This window comes from Orcinus orca, chromosome 2, assembly GCF_937001465.1.
Source record: "Orcinus orca chromosome 2, mOrcOrc1.1, whole genome shotgun sequence".
Classification (NCBI taxonomy): Eukaryota; Metazoa; Chordata; class Mammalia; order Artiodactyla; family Delphinidae; genus Orcinus; species Orcinus orca.
The window spans coordinates 148,326,309-148,346,553 of record NC_064560.1 but is presented as its reverse complement, the minus strand read 5'-3'; the positions used below and the strand labels follow the sequence as shown (position 1 = coordinate 148,346,553).

The window sequence follows — 20,245 nt, the reverse complement described above, 5'->3', positions numbered from 1 at the left end:
CATATACTTGCTTTCTGAGAGCAAATAAACTACAGAAAAGCTGACTTCCACTTTTCTTCCTATCAGAGCTGGGCCTTGTTGAATGCCCCCAACCTAAGGCTCCAACAACTAAATGGATAAAAATGAGTACATGTGTGCGCCTGAACAATTGTTCAGTATTCAGTATGCCGCAAATCTAATTTTTGTGCCTCACTGGTGATTATATCAAGACTTTTGTCTAAAGCACTTCTAGCATAAAAGAGGGTCTCATTCATTCCAGCAGGTTGTAGGGTACTGCCAATGGTAGGGAAAGAAAAAAGGAAGGAGACTCTGGAAATACAGAAGATTTAAAAATAAGTTATCTGTCAGATACTACTCAGAAGTGTCTTCCTTGAATAAACAAAGGAGGACTCATTTGGATTCATGACAGGAAACTCTTCTCTAAGAGACTTCTCATCGTCTAATCTTAAGAAACTATTACTTCCATCCAATTTTTTATAGGTCTAATTGTGCATACTACATGGTACCAACTATATCGTAATCATCGTGGTGTGATTTGAGTTTTTAGTTATCTGTCATGTGCACACTTCTTATCTTCCAAATTAGATTTCCCACATCTATTCTCATCATGTTCTCTCACACGTCTGGCACAGAGTAGAGAAGAACTGAACACTTGGCACTCAACAGATCTTTACTGATTAACCGACTGGATCATTTTAATTCTATATAAAAAACTTTTACTGATTTTAATTTGATCCAAAGTCAACTGAAATTTAAAAAATGTATTTGCAAACAGATGTTATGAAAATACTTCTGTTGTGAGAACACATCTACAGTATTAATTTTCTGCTGGTCTGGTCTTCTGCTCTTTCAGAAATTTTCAGAACTATTCTGTTGGCTAACTAAATTAGGTAAAAAGCATGCAATTCACAATCTATGTTTTACCTTAGTTTAAATCTTAATTAAAATTGGAGACTTTGTTTAAGAAATAGAGAAAGAAATGCCATTCCAAGCACTGAGATTTAACAAGTTGGGGGCTTCCAGATACATGCAGCTGTATTCAAGAGAAAGAATTTGATTCACTGTGCCACCGATTTGAGTGAGGTACTGCCGCTGTTATAATTAGGAGAGAATGTGTGAATCTTGATGTGCCAGACAGTGAAATTCTTTCTATTTTTTAAGAGGGTGAAACTATCCATCACACAGTAAAGATAAGTTGGGACTGCAACATAGGATCAATGATGAGCATGAAAAGTTACCCTACAATATTTATGCCCATATAGATTTTAACTCTAAATATTTATGCTGTTCATCTGAAGAAACCAATTAACTGTTTTATAATAATTAAATATGTTGGTTGATTACATCAGTGACGGAATTTGTACAAAATCTAAATGCTGCAACATCTAGAATACCAAGAATTGTATCTTCTAATAGTGATGTTTTGTGGAAAACAAAACAAAACAGGTCCTGGGACTTCCCTGGCGGTCCAGTGGTTAGGACTTCGCCTTCCAATGTAGGGGGTGAGGGTTCGATCCCTGGTTGGGGAGCTAAGATCCCACATGCCTCATTGCCGAAAAACCAAAACACAAAACAGAAGCAATATTGTAACAAATTCAATAAAGAATTTAAAAATGGTCCACATCAAAAAAAACCCAAAAAACTAAAAAACTAAAAAAAAAGACCAAAATAAAAACAAACAAAAAAAACCCCAAAACAGGTCCTGAAATGCTTGGTTGGATTTTTTTCAAAGTTAGTAAGAGCTGCATTAGCAAATTAGTAAGAGTTGCTTAAGAGTATTACTGCACACTAACCTAAATAGGTCATTAATAGTGTATTTCCTTAATATTTTATACTTCTCTAAAACATTATTCTTAGATTTAATTCTATCCACATTTTACTATTAGCGTTTATTTCTAGGAAGAATTGAGCCTGAACACAATATGCATCATACAGAGTTTTTCAAAATACTGCTTTTTTCTTTTTTTAAATATATGTATTTTATTTGTATTAAATATATCAAAGCAGAAAGGAGAGGCAAAGTATCCAGGCTAGCTCATATTGCAATATGTTATTAATGAGGACACTCTGTACATCTCATAAATTATTTCAACCTGCATAAAAGCAATTGTTAGAATTGTTCCAATGTACATTTTGACACATTTCAATTATGCTACAATTCGGCTTAAGTCATTAAAAATTTTTTTTGAGGGCACACTATAGTTAAATATTACATAAAATTAGCCAGCATATGCTAATCAGTGTGAATAGATATACGTTAAAAAATAGTTTCTCCCATTCTATAGGTTGTCTTTTCACTTTCATGAAGATATCCTGAAGCATAAACTTTTAAAAATGGATGAAGTCCAATGTATCCAGTTTTTCCTTATCACTTACGCTTTTGTTACCACATTAAAAAACCCTGATGTTTTACTCCTTTGCTAAGTGTCTTATATTTTTAGGTCTCACATTTAGGTCTATAATCCATTTTGAGTTAATTTTTTAATGTGGTTTGAAGGCGTCCAACTTTATTCTTTTGCATGTTGTCCTAGAACCATTTGTTGAAAAGACTGTTTATGCCCTCATTAAATTTTCTTGACATTTCTGTCATAATTCAGTAGCCCATAAATATAAGGGCTTTTGGGGGGGGGTCTCAATTATATTCTATTTATCTATATGTTTATCCTTATGTTTATACCACATTATTTTGATTACTATAGCTTTACAGTAAGTTATGAAATTGGGAAATGTGAGTCCTACAACTTTTATCTTTTTCTAGACTGTAATGGCTAGTTTGAATCCCTTGCATTTCTATATGAATTTTAGGATAAGCTTAACAATTTCTGCAAAAAAATCAGCCAGGATTTTGATAGCAATAGCATTAGTTTTTTGTTTGTTTGCTGTTTTTTTTTTTTTTTTTTTTTTTGCAGTATGCGGGCCTCTCACTGTTATGGCCTCTCCCGTTGCAGAGCACAGGCTCTGGACACGCAGACTCAGCGGCCATGGCTCACGGGCCTAGCTGCTCCGCGGCATGTGGGATCTTCCCGGACCGGGGCACGAACCCGTGTCCCCTGCATTGGCAGGTGGACTCTCAACCACTGCGCCACCAGGGAAGCCCAATAGCATTGTTTTTTTAGATCAACTTGGGGAGTACTGCCATCTTAACAATATTAAGTCTTCTAATCCATGTACATGGGTGTCTTCCTGTTTATTTAGATCTTTAATTTTTTCAAAAATGTTTTGTAATTTTCAGTGTACAAGCCTTCAACTTTTTTTGTTAAATTTATTCCTATTTTTTTTCTTTTTACTGCTATGGAATGTTTAATGATAATGTAATATTTTTCTTAATTTGGGGGTTTTCAATGCTAATGTAAAGAAACACAATTAATTTTTATATATTGATCTTGTATCTTGCAAACTTACTAAATACATGTATTAGTTCTACTATTTTCTCTTCTTTTGAATTCCTGATGATTTTCTATAAAGAAGATAACATCTGCAAATAAAGATAGTTTTCCTTCTTCTTTTCCAACGTGTGACTTTGTTTTATTTTATTTTTGCCTATTGCTCTGGATAGAATCTCCACCACAATGTTGAGTAGAAGTGTGAAAGAAAAACATCTTTGTCTTGTTCTTGATCTTTGGGGGAATGATTTATTCTTTCTCTGTTAGGTATGATGTTACCTACAGAGTTTCATACACACCCTTTTTCAGGTTGAGGAAGTCCCCCTTTGACTCCTCATTTGTTTAATGTTTTTGTTATGAAAGGGCATTGGATTTCATCAAATGTTTTTTCTATGTTTATTGGGATCATCAAGTGGTTTTTATCTTTTATTTTATTAATATATGTTGTATTGAATTAAACCAATTTTGCATTCTTGGGACAAATCTCATTTGATTATAGCATATAATAATATATTTGGTTATAGCATATAATAATTGCTATATTTCCTGGATTTAGTTTGTTAAGGTTTTGTTGAGGATTTTACATCTATATTTATAATGAATATTGATCTGTAGGTTTCATTCCTTGTGATTTCTATGTCTGATTTTGGTATCAAGGTTAGTACTGGCCTCAAAACGAGCTGGTATTTCTACCCCTTCTACTTTTTGGAATAGTGTGTAAGAAACTGACATTAAGTCTTCTTTGGGGAAATGCACTATTTTTTTTTTGGCCACATGGCATGTGGTATCTTAGTTCCCCGATCAGGGATCAAACCTGTGCCCCCTGCAATGGAAGCGCAGAGTCTTAACCACTGGACCACCAGGGAAGTCCACAATAAGTCTTCTTTGAATGTTTGGTAGAATTCTTTATCTATGCCTAGGTTTCACAGAACCCTAAAAAATATTTAAAGGAATTATATCACTAGAAACACCACCACATTGGACTCAAGGAGACAGAGATGGTACAAAATGAAAATGCCTTTAGACACCTGAATTCAATGGGCATGAAGCAGACTTAGAATTCTATTCAGTCTATGATTTTATTTCTCTTGTGTTAATATGTAGGAGTGCAATGCCTCGTCACAGGGAAGGTGAATATTTAAAATTTTTACAAACTGCCAAATTGTGTTCTAAAGTGGCTCTACTATATGTTTCACCCAGCACTGAATAAAAGTTCCACGTGAATAAGAGTTAAGAGTTCTTCCATGTGTTCACCAGCAACTGCAATTTTTTTTTTTTTTTTTTTTTGCGGTACGCGGGCCTCTCACTGTTGTGGCCTCTCCCGTTGTGGACCACAGGCTCCGGACACGCAGGCTCAGCGGCCATGGCTCACAGGCCCAGCTGCTCCGCAGCATGTGGGATCTTCCCGGACCGGGACACGAATCCGTGCAGGCAGACTCTTAACCACTGCGCCACTAGGGAAGCCGGCTATGGTAAGTGTTTTTAACGTTTGCCATTCTAATAGGCATGTAGGAGTAGAATCCCATTGTGGTTTTTACCTTGAATTTCTCATATGACTCATAATTTCGAGTAGTTTTTATGTGTTTATTTGCTACCCATATATCTTCTTTGGTGAAATGTCCATTCATATCTTTTGCCTGATGTTAAAATGAATATTGGTTAATATTTCTATTCTCATTAACAGGAATACATTGAAACAACCAAAGAAAAAAAAATTGCAGTCTCTTCTGCACTCCTGCTTCCCTTCCTTCACACCTTCCCTGAGGCCAAACAGCATTGGGATGGCTTTTGCAATCTGGGGGTCTGGCTAAAAGGAAGTTATTAGAGGATGCATTTAGTATGGGCTTAATAGGTACATTTATGTGGTTGGCAGTCACATCAACATATAGATAAGTTGTTGTTAGTGGTTCTGGTGTTGAAATTGCTTCTAAGAGTATTCTGATTACTCTGTATGCTGACTCATCTAGCATTGTGATATGAAGACATATAGTCAAAGAAGCATTTATTTAAACAACAGACACAGCTGAAAATACACCATTTTTGCTGCAATTTGGAAAGACATTTTGGGACATCTCACTTGGTACAAGTGAAAACCATAGACTCTTCATTTTGCATTACTTTCAAGTTTACTTATTAAATAACTGACAAAAATTGGTAAAAATTGATGGACTATAAAAGATGTAATAAAGATAAGTAATATCAATAGAAAGATTTCTGTAATCAAGAATTAAATTGTTGCCAAAACAAATTTCAGATCCGATCAATAGCTTTAATTAATTTTAAAAAATTGTAATTGAAGTTACAAATAGGCCCTTGGATTGTTTCCTAATGCAATCAATGGAGAATAATAAATTGTTTGAACTTATGAGAAAAAGATTTAAATTTCCAACTGACCTGACATGAAGTGCTAATCTCAGGGAAGGAAACATATAACTTGGGAGAAGGTATTAACAATAGTGTGCTGGTACCTGTTTAATAACTAGCTCTCTGGAAAAAAAAAATAAACAAAAGAGCTGATTTGTAGTTTTTGCCAACAGTGTAAATACCCCACCACAGCCAATTAAACCTACCAATATGATATCACTGAGCCCAAAGTTGGAAGGAGATGCACACAATCGGCTCTTCGGAGGAGAGATGGGATTAGTTGTTTCCAGCCTTCCCAACACTGTATTGCAAGGAATATATCAACTGTAAATTGGTTCACAGGTTTGTCCATTAAAATTTGAGAGTGGTCATGACCCAAAGAAAACTGAAGTTCTTTGAAATATTACAGTTCATATGTGAAAGAGAAAGGTTTCTCTCAATTTGACAACAGTTCTAAAGCTGTACATAGCATTAATGATATTAGTTATGAGGTTGAAAGGAACTTTTATATGTTATCAATACAAACGTCAACAATCCTACTGAAGGAGAATGAATTGAGTTTTTATTATTCATAAAAATGTTAGAAAACAATGGTCAAATGGAGAAAAGACCAAAGAGCACGTAGCCAGAAAATATAAGGAAGAAAGGTTTTAAAGGTGGATCAGGCAATTAATGAAAATATACTATTTTTAAAATGTTGTGCTTTAAGTTTTGTTTAATAGCTATATATAATTTTCAATTTAATTTTCTCATTCTAAATCTCTGCTTTATCTTTAATTTTATATTAGTAATTTACATTCTTTTTCTTAAAGAGGACCGTCAGAATTGTATCAGTTTCAGACCCCACAGACCCTGGATGTGCCCCACAATTGATTTATAATTCAGCCTAAAGCCAGCTTAACTTTCAGATCCTAAGTGATAGGCTGCTACAGTTTTGCTGACCTCCAATGGCAAATTTTAAAGAAGAAGAAATTTCACAAAAAGTGCTCACAAATGAGTTGAGTTTTCTTCTAGATCTACCTACTTAGCAAATTTTATTTTTTGGTGAGTATTTAATGTTTCTGAGTATCATTTCTTCATTTTGAAAATCAGGTTAACTTGTTTTTCTATGCCTTCCAACATAATTATGTTGGGGAAGTGATGTATGCGAAAATATTTTTATAGAGTAAAGAAATAAATGTCATCCCTGAGTCTAGATTTACTCTTATATACATAAATTATGTTACGGTATTATGGTGAATTTCAACAAAATGATCCTCAAAACTTACTAACTCTCCAGAAACAACGTGGTAATTTAATTATGTTAAAATGACCTATTCAAATGAATTTGTTAAAACATAAGTTTTTTATTATTAAAATGCATGTGGAGACCTTCAAGATGGGAGACGAGTAAGACACGGAGATCACCTTCCTCCCCACAAATACATCAGAAATACATCTACATGTGGAACAACTCCTATAGAACACATACTAAATGCTGGCAGAAGACCTCAGACTTCCCAAAAGGCAAGAAACTCCACATATACCTGGGTAGAACAAAAGAAAAAAGAAAAAACAGAGACAAAAGAATAGGGACGGGACCTGCACCTCGGGAAGGAAGCTGTGAAGGAGGAAAAGTTTCCACACACTAGGAAGCCCCTTCACCGGCAGAGACAGTGAGGGGGAAGCTTCGGAGCCACGGAGGAGAGAGCAGCAACAGGGGTGCAGAGGGCAAAGCGGAGAGATTCCAGCACAGAAGATCGGTGCCGACCAGCACTCACCAGCCCAAGAGGCTTGTCGGCTCACCCGCCGGGATGGGTGGGGGCTGGGAGCTGAGGCTTGGGTTTCAGAGGTCAGATCCCAGGGAGAGGACTGGGGTTGGCGGCGTGAACACAGCCTGAAGGGGGCTAGTGCGCCACAGCTAGCCGGGAGGGAGTCCGGGGAAAAGTCTGGAAATGACTAAGAGGCAAGAGACCATTGTTTCGGGGTGCGCGAGGAGAGGGGATTCAGAGCACCACCTAAACCAGCTCCAAAGACGGGCATGAGCCGCAGCTATCAGCGCAGACCCCAGAGACGGGCATGAAACGCTAAGGCTGCTGCTGCAGCCACCAAGAAGCCTGTGTGCAAGCACAGGTCACTATCCGCACCGCCCCTCCCGGGAGCCTGTGCAGCCCGCCACTGCCAGGGTCCCGTGATCCAGGGACAACTTCCCCGGGAGAATGCACGGCGCGCCTCAGGCTGGTGCAATGTCCTGCTGGCATCTGCTGCCGCAGGCTCTCCCCGAATTCCGTACCGCTCCCTACCCCCAGCTTGAGTGAGCCAGAGCCCCCGAATCAGCTGCTCCGTTAACCCCAACCTGTTTGAGTGAAGAACAAATGCCCTTAGGTGACCTACATGCAAAGGCAGGGCCAATCCAAACCTGGACCCCTGGAGCTGTGCGAACAAAGAAGAGAAAGGGAAATCTCTCCCAGCAGCCTCAGGAACAGCAGATTAAATCTCCACAATCAACTTGATGTACCCTGCATCTGTGGAATACCTGAATAGACAAAGAATCATCCCAAAATTGAGGCGGTGGACTTTGGGAGCAACTGTAGACTTGGGGTTTGTTTGCTGCATCTAATTTGTTCCTGGTTTATGTTTATCTTAGCTTTGTATTTAGAGTTTATTATCATTGGTAGATTTGTTTCTTGATTTGGTTGCTCTCTTCCTCCTTTTTTCTTAATATATATATATATATTTTTTTTCCTTTTTCTTTTTCTGTGAGTGTGTATGTGTATGCTTTCTGTGATTTTTGTCTATATAACTTGGCTTTTACCATTTTTTGTAGGGTTCTGTCTGTCCTTTCTCTTTTCAGTATGCTTTTTAGTGCTTGTTATCATTGGTGGATTTGTTTTTTGGTTTGGGTGCTCTCTTCTTTCTTTTTTTAAATTACTTTTAAATTTTTTTATTTTTATTAATTAAAAAAATTTTTACTTTAATAATTTCATTGCTTTTTATTTTCTTTTTTTCATCCTTCCTTCCTTCCTCTCCTTCCTTACTTCCTTCCTATCTTCCTTCCTTCCTTTCTTTCTTTCTCTCTCTCTCTCTCACTCTCTCTCTCTCTATCTCTCTTTTCTCCCTTTTCAACTGAGCCGTGTGGCAGACAGGGTCTTGGTGCTCTGGTGTGCTATCAGACCTGTACCTCTGAGGTAGGAAAGCTGATTTCAGGATATTGGTCCATCAGAGACCTCCCAGCTCCACGTAATATCAAACAGCGAGAGCTCTCCCAGAGATCTCCATCTCAAAGCTAAGACCCAGCTCCACTCAACAACCATTTCCTCTAAGATCAGGAACAAGACAAGGTTGTCCCCTCTCACCACTATTATTCAACACAGTTTTGAAAGTTTTACCCACAGCAATCAGAGAAGAAAAAGAAATAAAAGGAATCCAAATCAGAAAAGAAGTAAAGCTGTCGCTGTTTGCAGATGACATGATACTATAATAGAGAATCCTAAAGATGCTACCAGAAAACTACTAGAGGTAATCAATGAATTTGGTAAGGTAGCAGGCTACAACAATTCATGCACAGAAACCTCTTGCATTCCTATACACTAATGATGAAAAACTTGAAAGGAAATTAAGGAAACACTCCCATTCACCACTGCAACAAAAAGAATAAAATACCCAGGAATAAACCTACCTAAGGAGACAAAAGACCGGTATAAGACACTGGTGAAAGAAATTAAAGATATACAAACAGATGGAGAGATATACCATGTTCTTGGATTGGAAGAATCAACATTGTGAAAATGACTATATTACCCAAAGCAATCAATACAATACAATCCCTATCTAACTACCAATGGCATGTTTCACAGAACTAAAACAAAAAATTTCACAATTTGTATGGAAACACAAAAGACCCCAAATAGCCAAAGCAATCTTGAGAAGGAAAAACAGAGCTGGAGGAATCAGGGTGCCGGACTTCAGACTACACTACAATGCTACAGTAATCAAGATAGTATGGTATTGGCACAAAAAGAGAAATATAAATCAATGGAACAGGATAGAAAACCCAGAGATAAACCCACACACATATGGTCACCTTATTTTTGATAAAGGAGGCAAGAATATACAATGGAGAAAAGACAGCCTCTTCAATAAGTGGTGCTGGGAAAACTGGACAGCTACATGTAAAAGAATGAAATTAGAACACTACCTAACACCATACACAAAAATAAACTGAAAATGGATTAAAGACCTAAATGTAAGGCCAGACACTATAAAACTCTTAGAGGAAAACAGCAAGATCCTTTTTGATCTACCTCTTAGAGAAATGGAAATAAAAACAAAAATAAACAAATGGGACCTAATGAAATGTAAAAGCTTTTGCACAGCAAAGGAAACCATAAACAACATGAAAAGACAGCCCTCAGAATGGGAGAAAATATTTGCAAATGAAGCAACTGGCAAAGGATTAATCTCCACAATATACAAGCAGCTCATGCAGCTCAGTATCAAAAAAACAAACAACCCAGTCCAAAAATGGGCAGAAGACCTAAGCAGACATTTCTCCAAAGAAGATATACAGATTGCCAACAAACACATGAAAGAATGTTCAACATCATTAATCATTAGAGAAATGCAAATCAAAACTACAATGAGGTATCACCTCACACTCTCAGAATGGCCATCATCAAAAAATCTACAAATAACAAATGCTGGAGAGGGTGCGGAGAAAAGGGAACCCACTTGCACTGTTGGTGAGAATGGAAATTGATACAGCCACTATGGAGAACAGTATGGAGGTTCCTTAAAAAACTACAAATAGAACTACCATACAACCCAGCAATCCCACTACTGGACATATACCCTGAGAAAACCATAATTCAAAAATAGTCATGTACCACATTGTTCATTGCAGCTCCATTTACAACAGCCAGGACGTGGAAGCAACCTAAGTGTCCATCGACAAATGAATGGATAAAGATGATGTGGCACATATATACAATGGAATATTACTCAGCCATAAAAGGAAATGAAACTGAGTTATTTGTAGTGAGGTGGATGGACCTAGAGACTGTCATACAGAGTGAAGTAATAAGGCAGAAAGAGAAAAATAAATACCTTATGCTAATATATATATATATGGAATATAAAAAAGTGGTACTGAAGAACCTAGGGGCAGGACAGGAATAAAGACGCAGATGTGGAGAATGGACTTGAGGACACAAGGAGGGGGAAGGGTAAGCTGGGACAAAGTGAGAGAGTGGCACGGACTTATATATACTAACAAATGTAAAACAGATAGCTACTGGGAAGCAGTGGCATAGCACAGGGAGATAAGCTCGGTGCTTTGTGACCACCTAGAGCGGTGGGATAGGGAGGGTGGGAGGGAGAAGCAAGAGGGAGGAGATATGGGGATATATGTATATGTATAGCTGATTCACTTTGTTATACAGCAGAAACTAACACACCATTGTAAAGCAATTCTACGCCAAGAAAGATGTTAAAAAAAATGCATGCAAATATAATCTACCTCATTCCATAAAGGATATAAGGTGGCTTTCAAATAAGATGGTTAGAAAATAAAGCTTTACGATATGCTCTGCTCCTGAATGCCTTTAAATTGTCTTTAGAACAATTTAAAAATACTTTATTCAATCTGAAAGACATAAGAAACAACTATCTTCCAGATTTAGTCAGAATGTTACAAACCCTCTTACTGTCCAGTAAAGTATTAACAGTTCTTATTTCTTTGAAATCAAGACTTTTACCAAAAACTGGCAGGCAGTCATGGACTTATTTTGCTCATTTTCATTTATGTTGTTGCCCGCATCATATTTTTTTTTATGCTGGTCACTAGCATTATTTGTGGCTAATCTATGCTTTGTTGTTTGTGAGCAGTGGCTGATGAGATGCCTCATTCTAAAGATTATTTTTGTCAGAAGTAGAAGCTTTTATCTATGCCTAATTAACTCCTGTTTGTTGACCTCAAGTTATATCAGTAAGTAAGCTGAAGCTGCCTTTTATATAGTTCTATGGAAGCTCTTGGATATATGAATAGAACAATGAAATGGACAACCAGGAAGTAAATCTATCTATATATGGATCTATAACTAAGCATATGATAAAATGTATTTTTCCATTATTAAAAGAATGTGAAGAACATTAATTCTTACAGAAAAGGCTTAAGAAAAGAAAAATCAGGATATAAAAATGGCACATATAAACTTATTGCAAGAAAACATGCCCAAATCTTGCCTACATCTTTATATTTTTGTCATGCATATATACTAATTCTTCAATAAATATGTATTATATTTTTAAGCAGGAAAAACTGTGACTTTTTAAGCTTATTATATTTTAACTCTACTAGACACTATAAACTAGATTTCCAGTCTCCTTTATGTTTCAGTGCCCCACCATTTATACATGGTTTATTAGATGTGTGGGGGTGAGGAACAGAAATAAGAGAGCTCCTGAGCCAACTACAAAGTTAGAACTCACAGTCCCCAAGGCTGTCCTGACTTCTGACACAAACTGCAAGTTTGGGGAATTTCCCAAATCATCTTCTGATTTGATAGTTCACTCTAAGAATTCACAGAACTCACTGAAGGCAATTATACTCATGGTTATGGTTTGTTGCTGGGAAGGAGACAGACTAAAATCAGCCAAGGGAAGAAGCTCATAGGGTAGAGGCCCATAGAAGTACCCAACGTGGAGTTTCCATTTTCCTTTCCTTATTGAATCAGCATGCATTACTCTTCTAGCACTGATTTGTGACAGTAAGTATGGAGTTTTGCCAACTGGGAAAACTTGCCCAAGCCCCAGAGTTTTTATTGAGACTCCATTATGCAGCCATGATTGATTGACTGATTGCAAATATGGTTGAGTCTCTAGGTCAACTGATACCTACATCACATTATCTTTCTGGTATGGTCAGCCCTCACTCTAAATCATATTGTTAGGCTAGTGAATATGACCAAAGTCCTTAGGCAAAGAAAAGACACTAGAGATTACCTCCCCAGAGCTTTGGGCAAGGCCAAATTCTTTACTCAGGGATTAAGCAGTTCAATAATGTATTGGTTTACCATGTGTATCAAACAGCATGGTAACTTATCTCTCATCTAGTCCTCAATGTTTGCTGCCATAGGGAAAACCCAAAATGTGAATGGATTAAAATATTTGACAGGTGAGGCAAAGCTTTTTAAAAAGCCTTCCAAAGTCAGTACTTTATCAACTGGAATACTTATTTTATAATTAAAGAATGCTTACATCTAATTACTAAGGATGCTTGTTCACTTTCATAAAGAAAAAGTTCTGTTCAGTGGATGAAGAGGTCATCCATCACACATACAAGATTCATTTAACCTGAAATACTATTGGGCTCATGTTATGATATAAATGATTATGAAACCTCAGTACTTAACTAAATATTTGCTTCATGCATGTCTGTAAACCTAGTAAACCACACAAAACTTCATACTATTGGCAAGCAACTTGGGCAGCAGGGGAAAAATAACATTGCTCTCAACATTTTGCCTTTTAAATAAATGAACAGGGACTTGGATCTAAAGGACATGCACTCAATATGTGGGAGGACAAGCTTCATACACAACATCCTGACCCCAGATCAGTGTTTCTGAAATTTTCAGACTGAACTAAGGCCTTTCAATGTAACAGAGCAGGACCCTGTGGGGCCTTCCCAGGACAGAACCCTCCCCCATATCCTCTGCTTTAGCTCCTCTCTGAAGTACATAGATAGTAGTGTCTGATGCACATTTCCTGAGTTGTTTTACAGATGCTAAAACCCCCACCAAGTGAAAGACATTAACTGCTTGATGACCATGAGCACAAGGTCCCTAGGCCTACTGAAATCTAAGGATTGATAATGTTAACCCTTGTGACACCACCCTGTTACCTCACCAACAATCAATCAGAGAACTGTGTAAAAGCTGATCACAGTGCCCTGGGACTCCCCTCCCTCACCTTGCCCTAAAAATGCTTTGCTAAAACCCATCAGGGAGTTTCGGATTTTTGAGCATTAGCAGTCCCAGACTCCTTGTATAGTGCCTTGCAATAAACACTGAACTTTCCTTCACCACAACCTGGTGTCAGTAGATTGGCTTTACTGTGCACGGGCAAGCAGACCCAAGTTTTGCTTTGGTAGCATTAAAAGAGAAGGACTTTTAAATATATAAGTAGATTCTTTGTGTTGATTCAAGTCATCTTTAGTATAGCATTTTTATTATTATGCTTTACTATAACATCTTTATTATTTATTATAATTATAAATTATATCTGTTATAGCATTACTCATTTACAATTATAAAACTACACATTAATTACTTATCACATAAAACTGATTAATGGCTTATAAATTTTGTACAAGTATGAAACATGAACAAGTAAAAATTAGCAAACTAAAATCAATCAAATTCTAATGAGCATATTTATGCACTACTTCTTCCTGATTTAATCCTCACCTATTTTTTTTTTCAATTTTCTGGAACAATGTAAAAAAAAAAAATCACTCATTGGAGAACTCATCCTATACCACCAAAGCACAAAGGTTAAGTATATATACTCAGTTCCTAGATCCAAAATAAAAAACAGATTCTGAAAAGGAGAAAAATCAAAATGTATAAAATATCAGTCAAAATATAAAATGCATTAGGCTCCTGGGACTAAACAGTTAAAATTATCTGACTATATTTCTATTCAGAAAATGTGCATTTGTCACATAGTTAAGAGGACCATTGTGAACCAGCTGCTTGAGAGACAGGCAGCAGGACCACCCCTTAGCCATGACAATAGACAAAATTGGCTAACTTTAAAGAAAAGGCCAGCCATAACCATCACTCTTTTACATTCACTACTCACCTCTAGGAAAATATAGTCAAGCTACTCATCTAGACTCTCAAAAATATTTAGATTACAGCTCCCAGGGTGAAGTTACTAAAAAACACAGATGAAAATGACTGTTCATCATCAGTGGAGGCTTCACACTTCATTGAGAGCCCAAGTGGGAACATGATCTCTGAATCACAGTATATTGTCAAGCATCAAGTGACGGAATGCTACTTAATGACTCTGTGATCAACAATGCAGGTGGTCCCAGCAGCAGGAGAGAGCATCCAGGGTGCACATCAGTCAATATATTAGACTCCAGTGCATATTTTTCTTTGAGAACAAAATCAGGTTTAGCTCTTCGTAAAATGTTTGAAATGTGATATCAAAGAAGGAAAGAAAGTGCTGCATTGAACTGATACACAGAACTGTTCTTTTCCAGGCTTTGCATGAAGGCAGAGGATACAGGGAATTTGATTGTATTTCTTATACGTGCTAATTCTAAGTATTTAAAGGCTGCCTTGATGAATACATAATCAATCAGTACAGAATAGTGCAGACTTCTTACACAGGGGTTGTGGAACAGGAGTGTGAAACTACAGAGGAAAGTGCTTCACAGTCAAAGCTGAATCATCAACTCTAAACATGTTCACCTGACTGCTTTTTAAGGGCTCCAAAAAAATGATCTCTTCCTACCCATGCCAAAATGTATTATTCTAGGTTATGATTATAAGCTTTAGTCAAATTTTTTTTTAATTTTTTCTTGGGTATACACAGCAAAATGGTAAAGTGCTAGAGCCAGCTAACACTGGCTCACAAGAGCTGACTGTGTACATCTCGCCCCATCTTCATGTTCATTAGTATCACACTAGTGGCTGAAATTGATGATGGAGTATCTACACCAGAGAAGTCAACAAACACTACAAATGGGGGGTCCCCCCACCCCACTCCCCAAGGAGCAGGTTGTTAAACATTTACCAATACACTATTGCCCCTCAGTAGTGTTGTGTACTCATTCAAATATTGTGCTATGGGTCACACAATTGGTCAAAAACAGGGAACAAAACCAATGACCTGAAGAGACATAGTTCTTGTTCTCCTACATCTTACCAGTCTTATGTAGTTGCCATGCCCCTTTATTACTTTATTCCTTACCTTCACTTTCATATGTCCTACTCATTCCTTAAGCCATCTCTATTTTATATGACACTAGTGTCTCCCTTTGCTAAACTTTTATTGCAATTATCAAAGTAATACATTTTGTAAATAAGATCTAAATTTTTTCCCATGTATGATCTTCTTGACTATATTTCACGTTACTTCAAAGCAGACAAGTTTTAAACTTTGTTGCAAGGTTTGCTTAGCATGAAGCACATTGTGGGTGGCAGGAGCTGGGAGATAGGGGAACACTCAAAATTTTGGAATTGATTGAGGGGAATGCTTTTCTTTTAACATTTAAATAGAATGGTGGGGCTCACACATTTTCCACAGGCTCCCCTCTAATATTTGTAGGACTAGGGAAAGGAGCATAAACAGAGAATCCCAGCCTGGCTCTCCCCTTGTCTTCTCACCCTCTGACTCTAGCCTACAACTGTGAGGGGCCCAATGCTTAAGTGTGGTAGGGTGATCAACCCCCTCATTTTGCCTGGGACTGAGGGGTTCTGGGGGTTGCAGGACTTCAATGCTAAAACTGGTACAGTCACAGGCAAACTGTGATAGGTCATCTTTTGGATTAAGGAAAGAGGATTATGCAAGGAGGTCCAGATAGCAACAAAACATCTGCTGGTCAGAGATTTCTAGGGTTTTGGAAACACAAAGTATGGCCTGGACAGGTGGTGGTGAGTGCATGATAGCACATGAACTGTGGTTGGGTATCTTCCTTTTACCTCACACACTCATCTCTCCCAGAACTATGATATATTCTGGGCATGTAGTAGTAGAAAAAGATACAAACATGTTTTTAAAGTAAAACATATTAAAAGCATGTTCAAGTTACACTAATTTCTCTTGTTCAGTGTTGCAAAGCCTTCCTTTCTGACCTCCCTGCATCCATTTTTTGGCCCCTTCCAGTCTACTGACCATATTGTGTATATCGAGTGATATAACCTATGTAAATCTCTTTAGTGTGTTCAAATAAAAGAGCAGGACCACTAACTTGATAAAACGGCCCACTGTGATATGAAAAGCGCCCCCAATCCCACTGGACTCACATTATGCCACTCACCCCCTGTGCCACTCATAGGCACACTGGCCTTACTCTGGTTCCTTCCTTAAATGGTCCATCTTCTTGCCTGCTTCAGGGCCTTTGCATATGCCAGGCCCCATGTGCCACTGTCACTATGTGAAAGCTCTTTCCTGATAAAGTTTTCCCTGTCCAATCCTCAGTCTAGATCAGGGTTTCATCCCAGGCTTTCAGACCTCACCTTGCTTTTCCTTTTTGCCACATTTTGTACTTTGTAATACAATGACATGTTATTTGAATAATATATAACTTCTCCTCTAGACTTGTAAACTCAGCGAGGGCAGCATAATGTTACTTGTTGTTTTATCTCCATATACAGATTATATAGTAAACAGGAACTATTTGAGGAAAACAGAAAGGCAGAAATGAAGGAAGGAAGGGGAATTAAGCAAGCTTCTATATAATGTGGTAAAGTTCACTATGCAAGGAGTTTTAATATTCTACTCTAATATGGGTATTTTATAAAACCTCACTCATTTTAAGAGCAGGAGTTATTTTGTCACAACTTATGTTTCCCTGTTTAAGAGAAAGCATTAGCAACAGAATATATTCACATTGGAAGGATTTTGTTCCATTATGTCATGGATTTGTGAAACAGCACCAAGGAATCAAAAACGCTAGAAAAATCCAAGTAGGGATTATATACTATTTGTAAATTCTCTTTCTCTCTTTCATTTCGCTCCTTCCTCACACTCTGATCCTGATCATAATATTTTCACAAAATCTAATATAAGAAGAAAAAAACTATTAAGCTCATTCTCAGTAATGTGTAAAAGATTAATAAAGTATAAATAGTTACTTTTTTTTTTTTTCCCACCTCGCGGCTAGTGGGATCTTAGTTCCCAGACCAGGGATAGAGGGCAGGCCCCGCAGTGAAAGCGACAAGTCCTAACCACTAGACTGCCAGGGAATTCCCAATAGTTAGTCTTTTATACAGTTCCCAGAAGCTGTAACATTTGAAAATGCAAATAGCCTAAAGTTAAAAAATTCAGTTGGTATTCCAATTATGTGGATGCCATTTTGACAATAAAATCATTCCATATGGCCGAATAAATAAAACAACAAAAGTTTCATGTTTCTAAAGCAATTATCAAGCAACATGTACAACAGATATCTTCTATCCCCGTCTCCCCTCTACTCTCATTTCTTCCTGAGCCTTACCAGTGAGCCAAGAAACCACTTTACCCATGGAAGGTGACCACATACCCTTTGAGAAATAGCAACTGATCCACAAATGCTGACAGGAGATATGAGCTCCGGCAAATGGATTATTTAGACAAACCAGACACAAAGTACGACTAGCTGGAGAGACATTACTCATTCAAATTCTAGGAAAATACATCTTTTATAGTTAAGACAAACCTTAGGGCAGAAGTTCTATGCCAGAGAGGGAAAGCCAGAAGGAAACGAGATCCTGCGATGCTGCAGCAAGGTCCAATTCTCTACTTGGATGCCCGCAGGCCAATATACGCAACCGCCTTTCCATTCTGCGCGTGTTCCAAATCCCCCAAACGCATGCGTAGAGTGTCACTGCATCTATGGTGGGGACGTTGTGAAAGAGTGTCCTCAAGTCCTCTATGGTTCCTGCGCGGGAAGATGGGCAATGTATATGAGGCGCATGCGCAGGTGTGGAAGCAACCGCTTCTTTTCTCTTCGACGTGCCTCAGAGATACCTGTTGTCGCCATGGGCCGACGCCCCGCTCGTTGTTACCGGTATTGCAAGAATAAGCCGTATCCAAAGTCTCGCTTTTGCCGAGGTGTCCCTGACGCCAAGATCCGTATCTTTGACCTGGGTCGGAAGAAGGCAAAAGTGGATGAGTTCCCACTCTGTGGACACATAGTGTCTGATGAGTATGAGCAGCTCTCTTCTGAATCCCTGGAGGCCGCCCGAATTTGTGCCAACAAGTACATGGTGAAAAGTTGTGGCAAAGATGGCTTTCACATGCGAGTGCGACTCCATCCATTACATGTTATCCGCATCAACAAGGTGTTGTCCTGTGCTGGGGCTGACAGACTCCAGACAGGTATGCGAGGTGCCTTTGGAAAACCCCAGGGTACAGTGGCCAGAGTCCACGTTGGTCAAGTCATCATGTCCATCCGCACCAAGCTTCAGAACAAGGAACATGTGATTGAAGCCTTACGCAGGGCCAAGTTCAAGTTCCCTGGGCGCCAGAAGATTCATATCTCCAAGAAATGGGGCTTTACCAAGTTTAATGCTGATGAATTTGAAGACAAAGTGGCTAAGAAGTGCCTCATCCCGGATGGTTGTGGAGTCAAATACATCCCCAGCCGTGGCCCTCTGGATAAGTGGCGAGCTCTGCACTCGTGAGGTCTTTTGACAGCACTGGCAATTTTGACCATGCTGGTCTGACTTTTGCTCACCAATAAATTTTACTTATGGTAAAAAAAGAATTATTTCTTAATTTTTTTATAGTTTAAAAATATCCAATTTTTAGAATATAGACTAATAGAGAAATAATTTTTTGTGTTAACATTACCAGAAAGAGTTTTAATGACAAATGATAATTTCATTTCAAGTGAGTGAAACAATTTGTATGCCATTTATAGAGAAAGCTGTTGCAATTCTAACCCACACTTTTAACTTAGAGAGTCTAGGAAAATATGTCAAAAGTTTTGTTTGTAGAAAAGTCATAAGTTATATAGCTGTCATTGCCTTGAATAAAAAATAGAGAAGAATCTGAGATTTACAGAAAAAATTCTTATTTTTTATAGAAAATAAACAATTGGGATGAAAATAATGGTAGGCATTAGTCATATTTCAATTACAGTCTCTTTGAAACTAAAAAGTCTATTCTTAAACTTGTTGCTTATGTTTCCCTTATACATTTCTGCACATTGTTTTTAGAATTACCTGTCACCTCCAATTATCAGCCTTAGGACAATTGGGGATCACTGCCAAAGGTTTCTCCAGACAAGCCTTACATTATCTTACACTCAAGAGACGACAATCCAATCTTTTCTTCATCACAGAAAGGTCATAGGTTGACAACCAAGTACATATTTCTTGATCTGAGTCCCAGTAGAACCAACAGAAAAGAGAAAATGATACTAAATCTGCTGTCTGTCCTCTAAAAGAATCCTAGAGAGAGTTTGCAGTTGTAGGTGTTTGCCCTACGTTAGAGTTATGTTGATCATACAGGTGTTTTTATGCATTGTTTTATTTTAGAAATTACATAAGCTAAAGTTTCTGGGTCTCTACTGCATTCTAAAATTCTGGTTATTTAGTTGTTTAGTTATTTGTTATTTAGTCTTCTAAATCTCAATCCTGCAAACAGTGCCCTCAGTTTTCTTTAGCTACTCATTTTCAGAGTCAACATATTAAATAAGGAACAAAAGGAATACTAAATAAACAGTATTGAAACACATGCTTTAAAATTATTTTCATTTACTTAAAAAAATTTCTATGTCAATCTTAAAATTTTGC

At 37.7% G+C, this 20,245-nt stretch overlaps 1 protein-coding gene across 1 annotated transcript; it reads left to right on the top strand.

The window, feature by feature from the left end:
- The first annotated feature begins 18,240 nt into the window (after positions 1-18,240).
- Positions 18,241-19,196, top strand: RPL10L (ribosomal protein L10 like). The gene has a single exon (XM_004270013.3). It carries the CDS (start codon positions 18,251-18,253, stop codon positions 19,127-19,129), a length of 879 nt encoding a protein of 292 aa, XP_004270061.2. The 5' UTR covers positions 18,241-18,250; the 3' UTR covers positions 19,130-19,196.
- Positions 19,197-20,245: the final 1,049 nt, after the last annotated feature.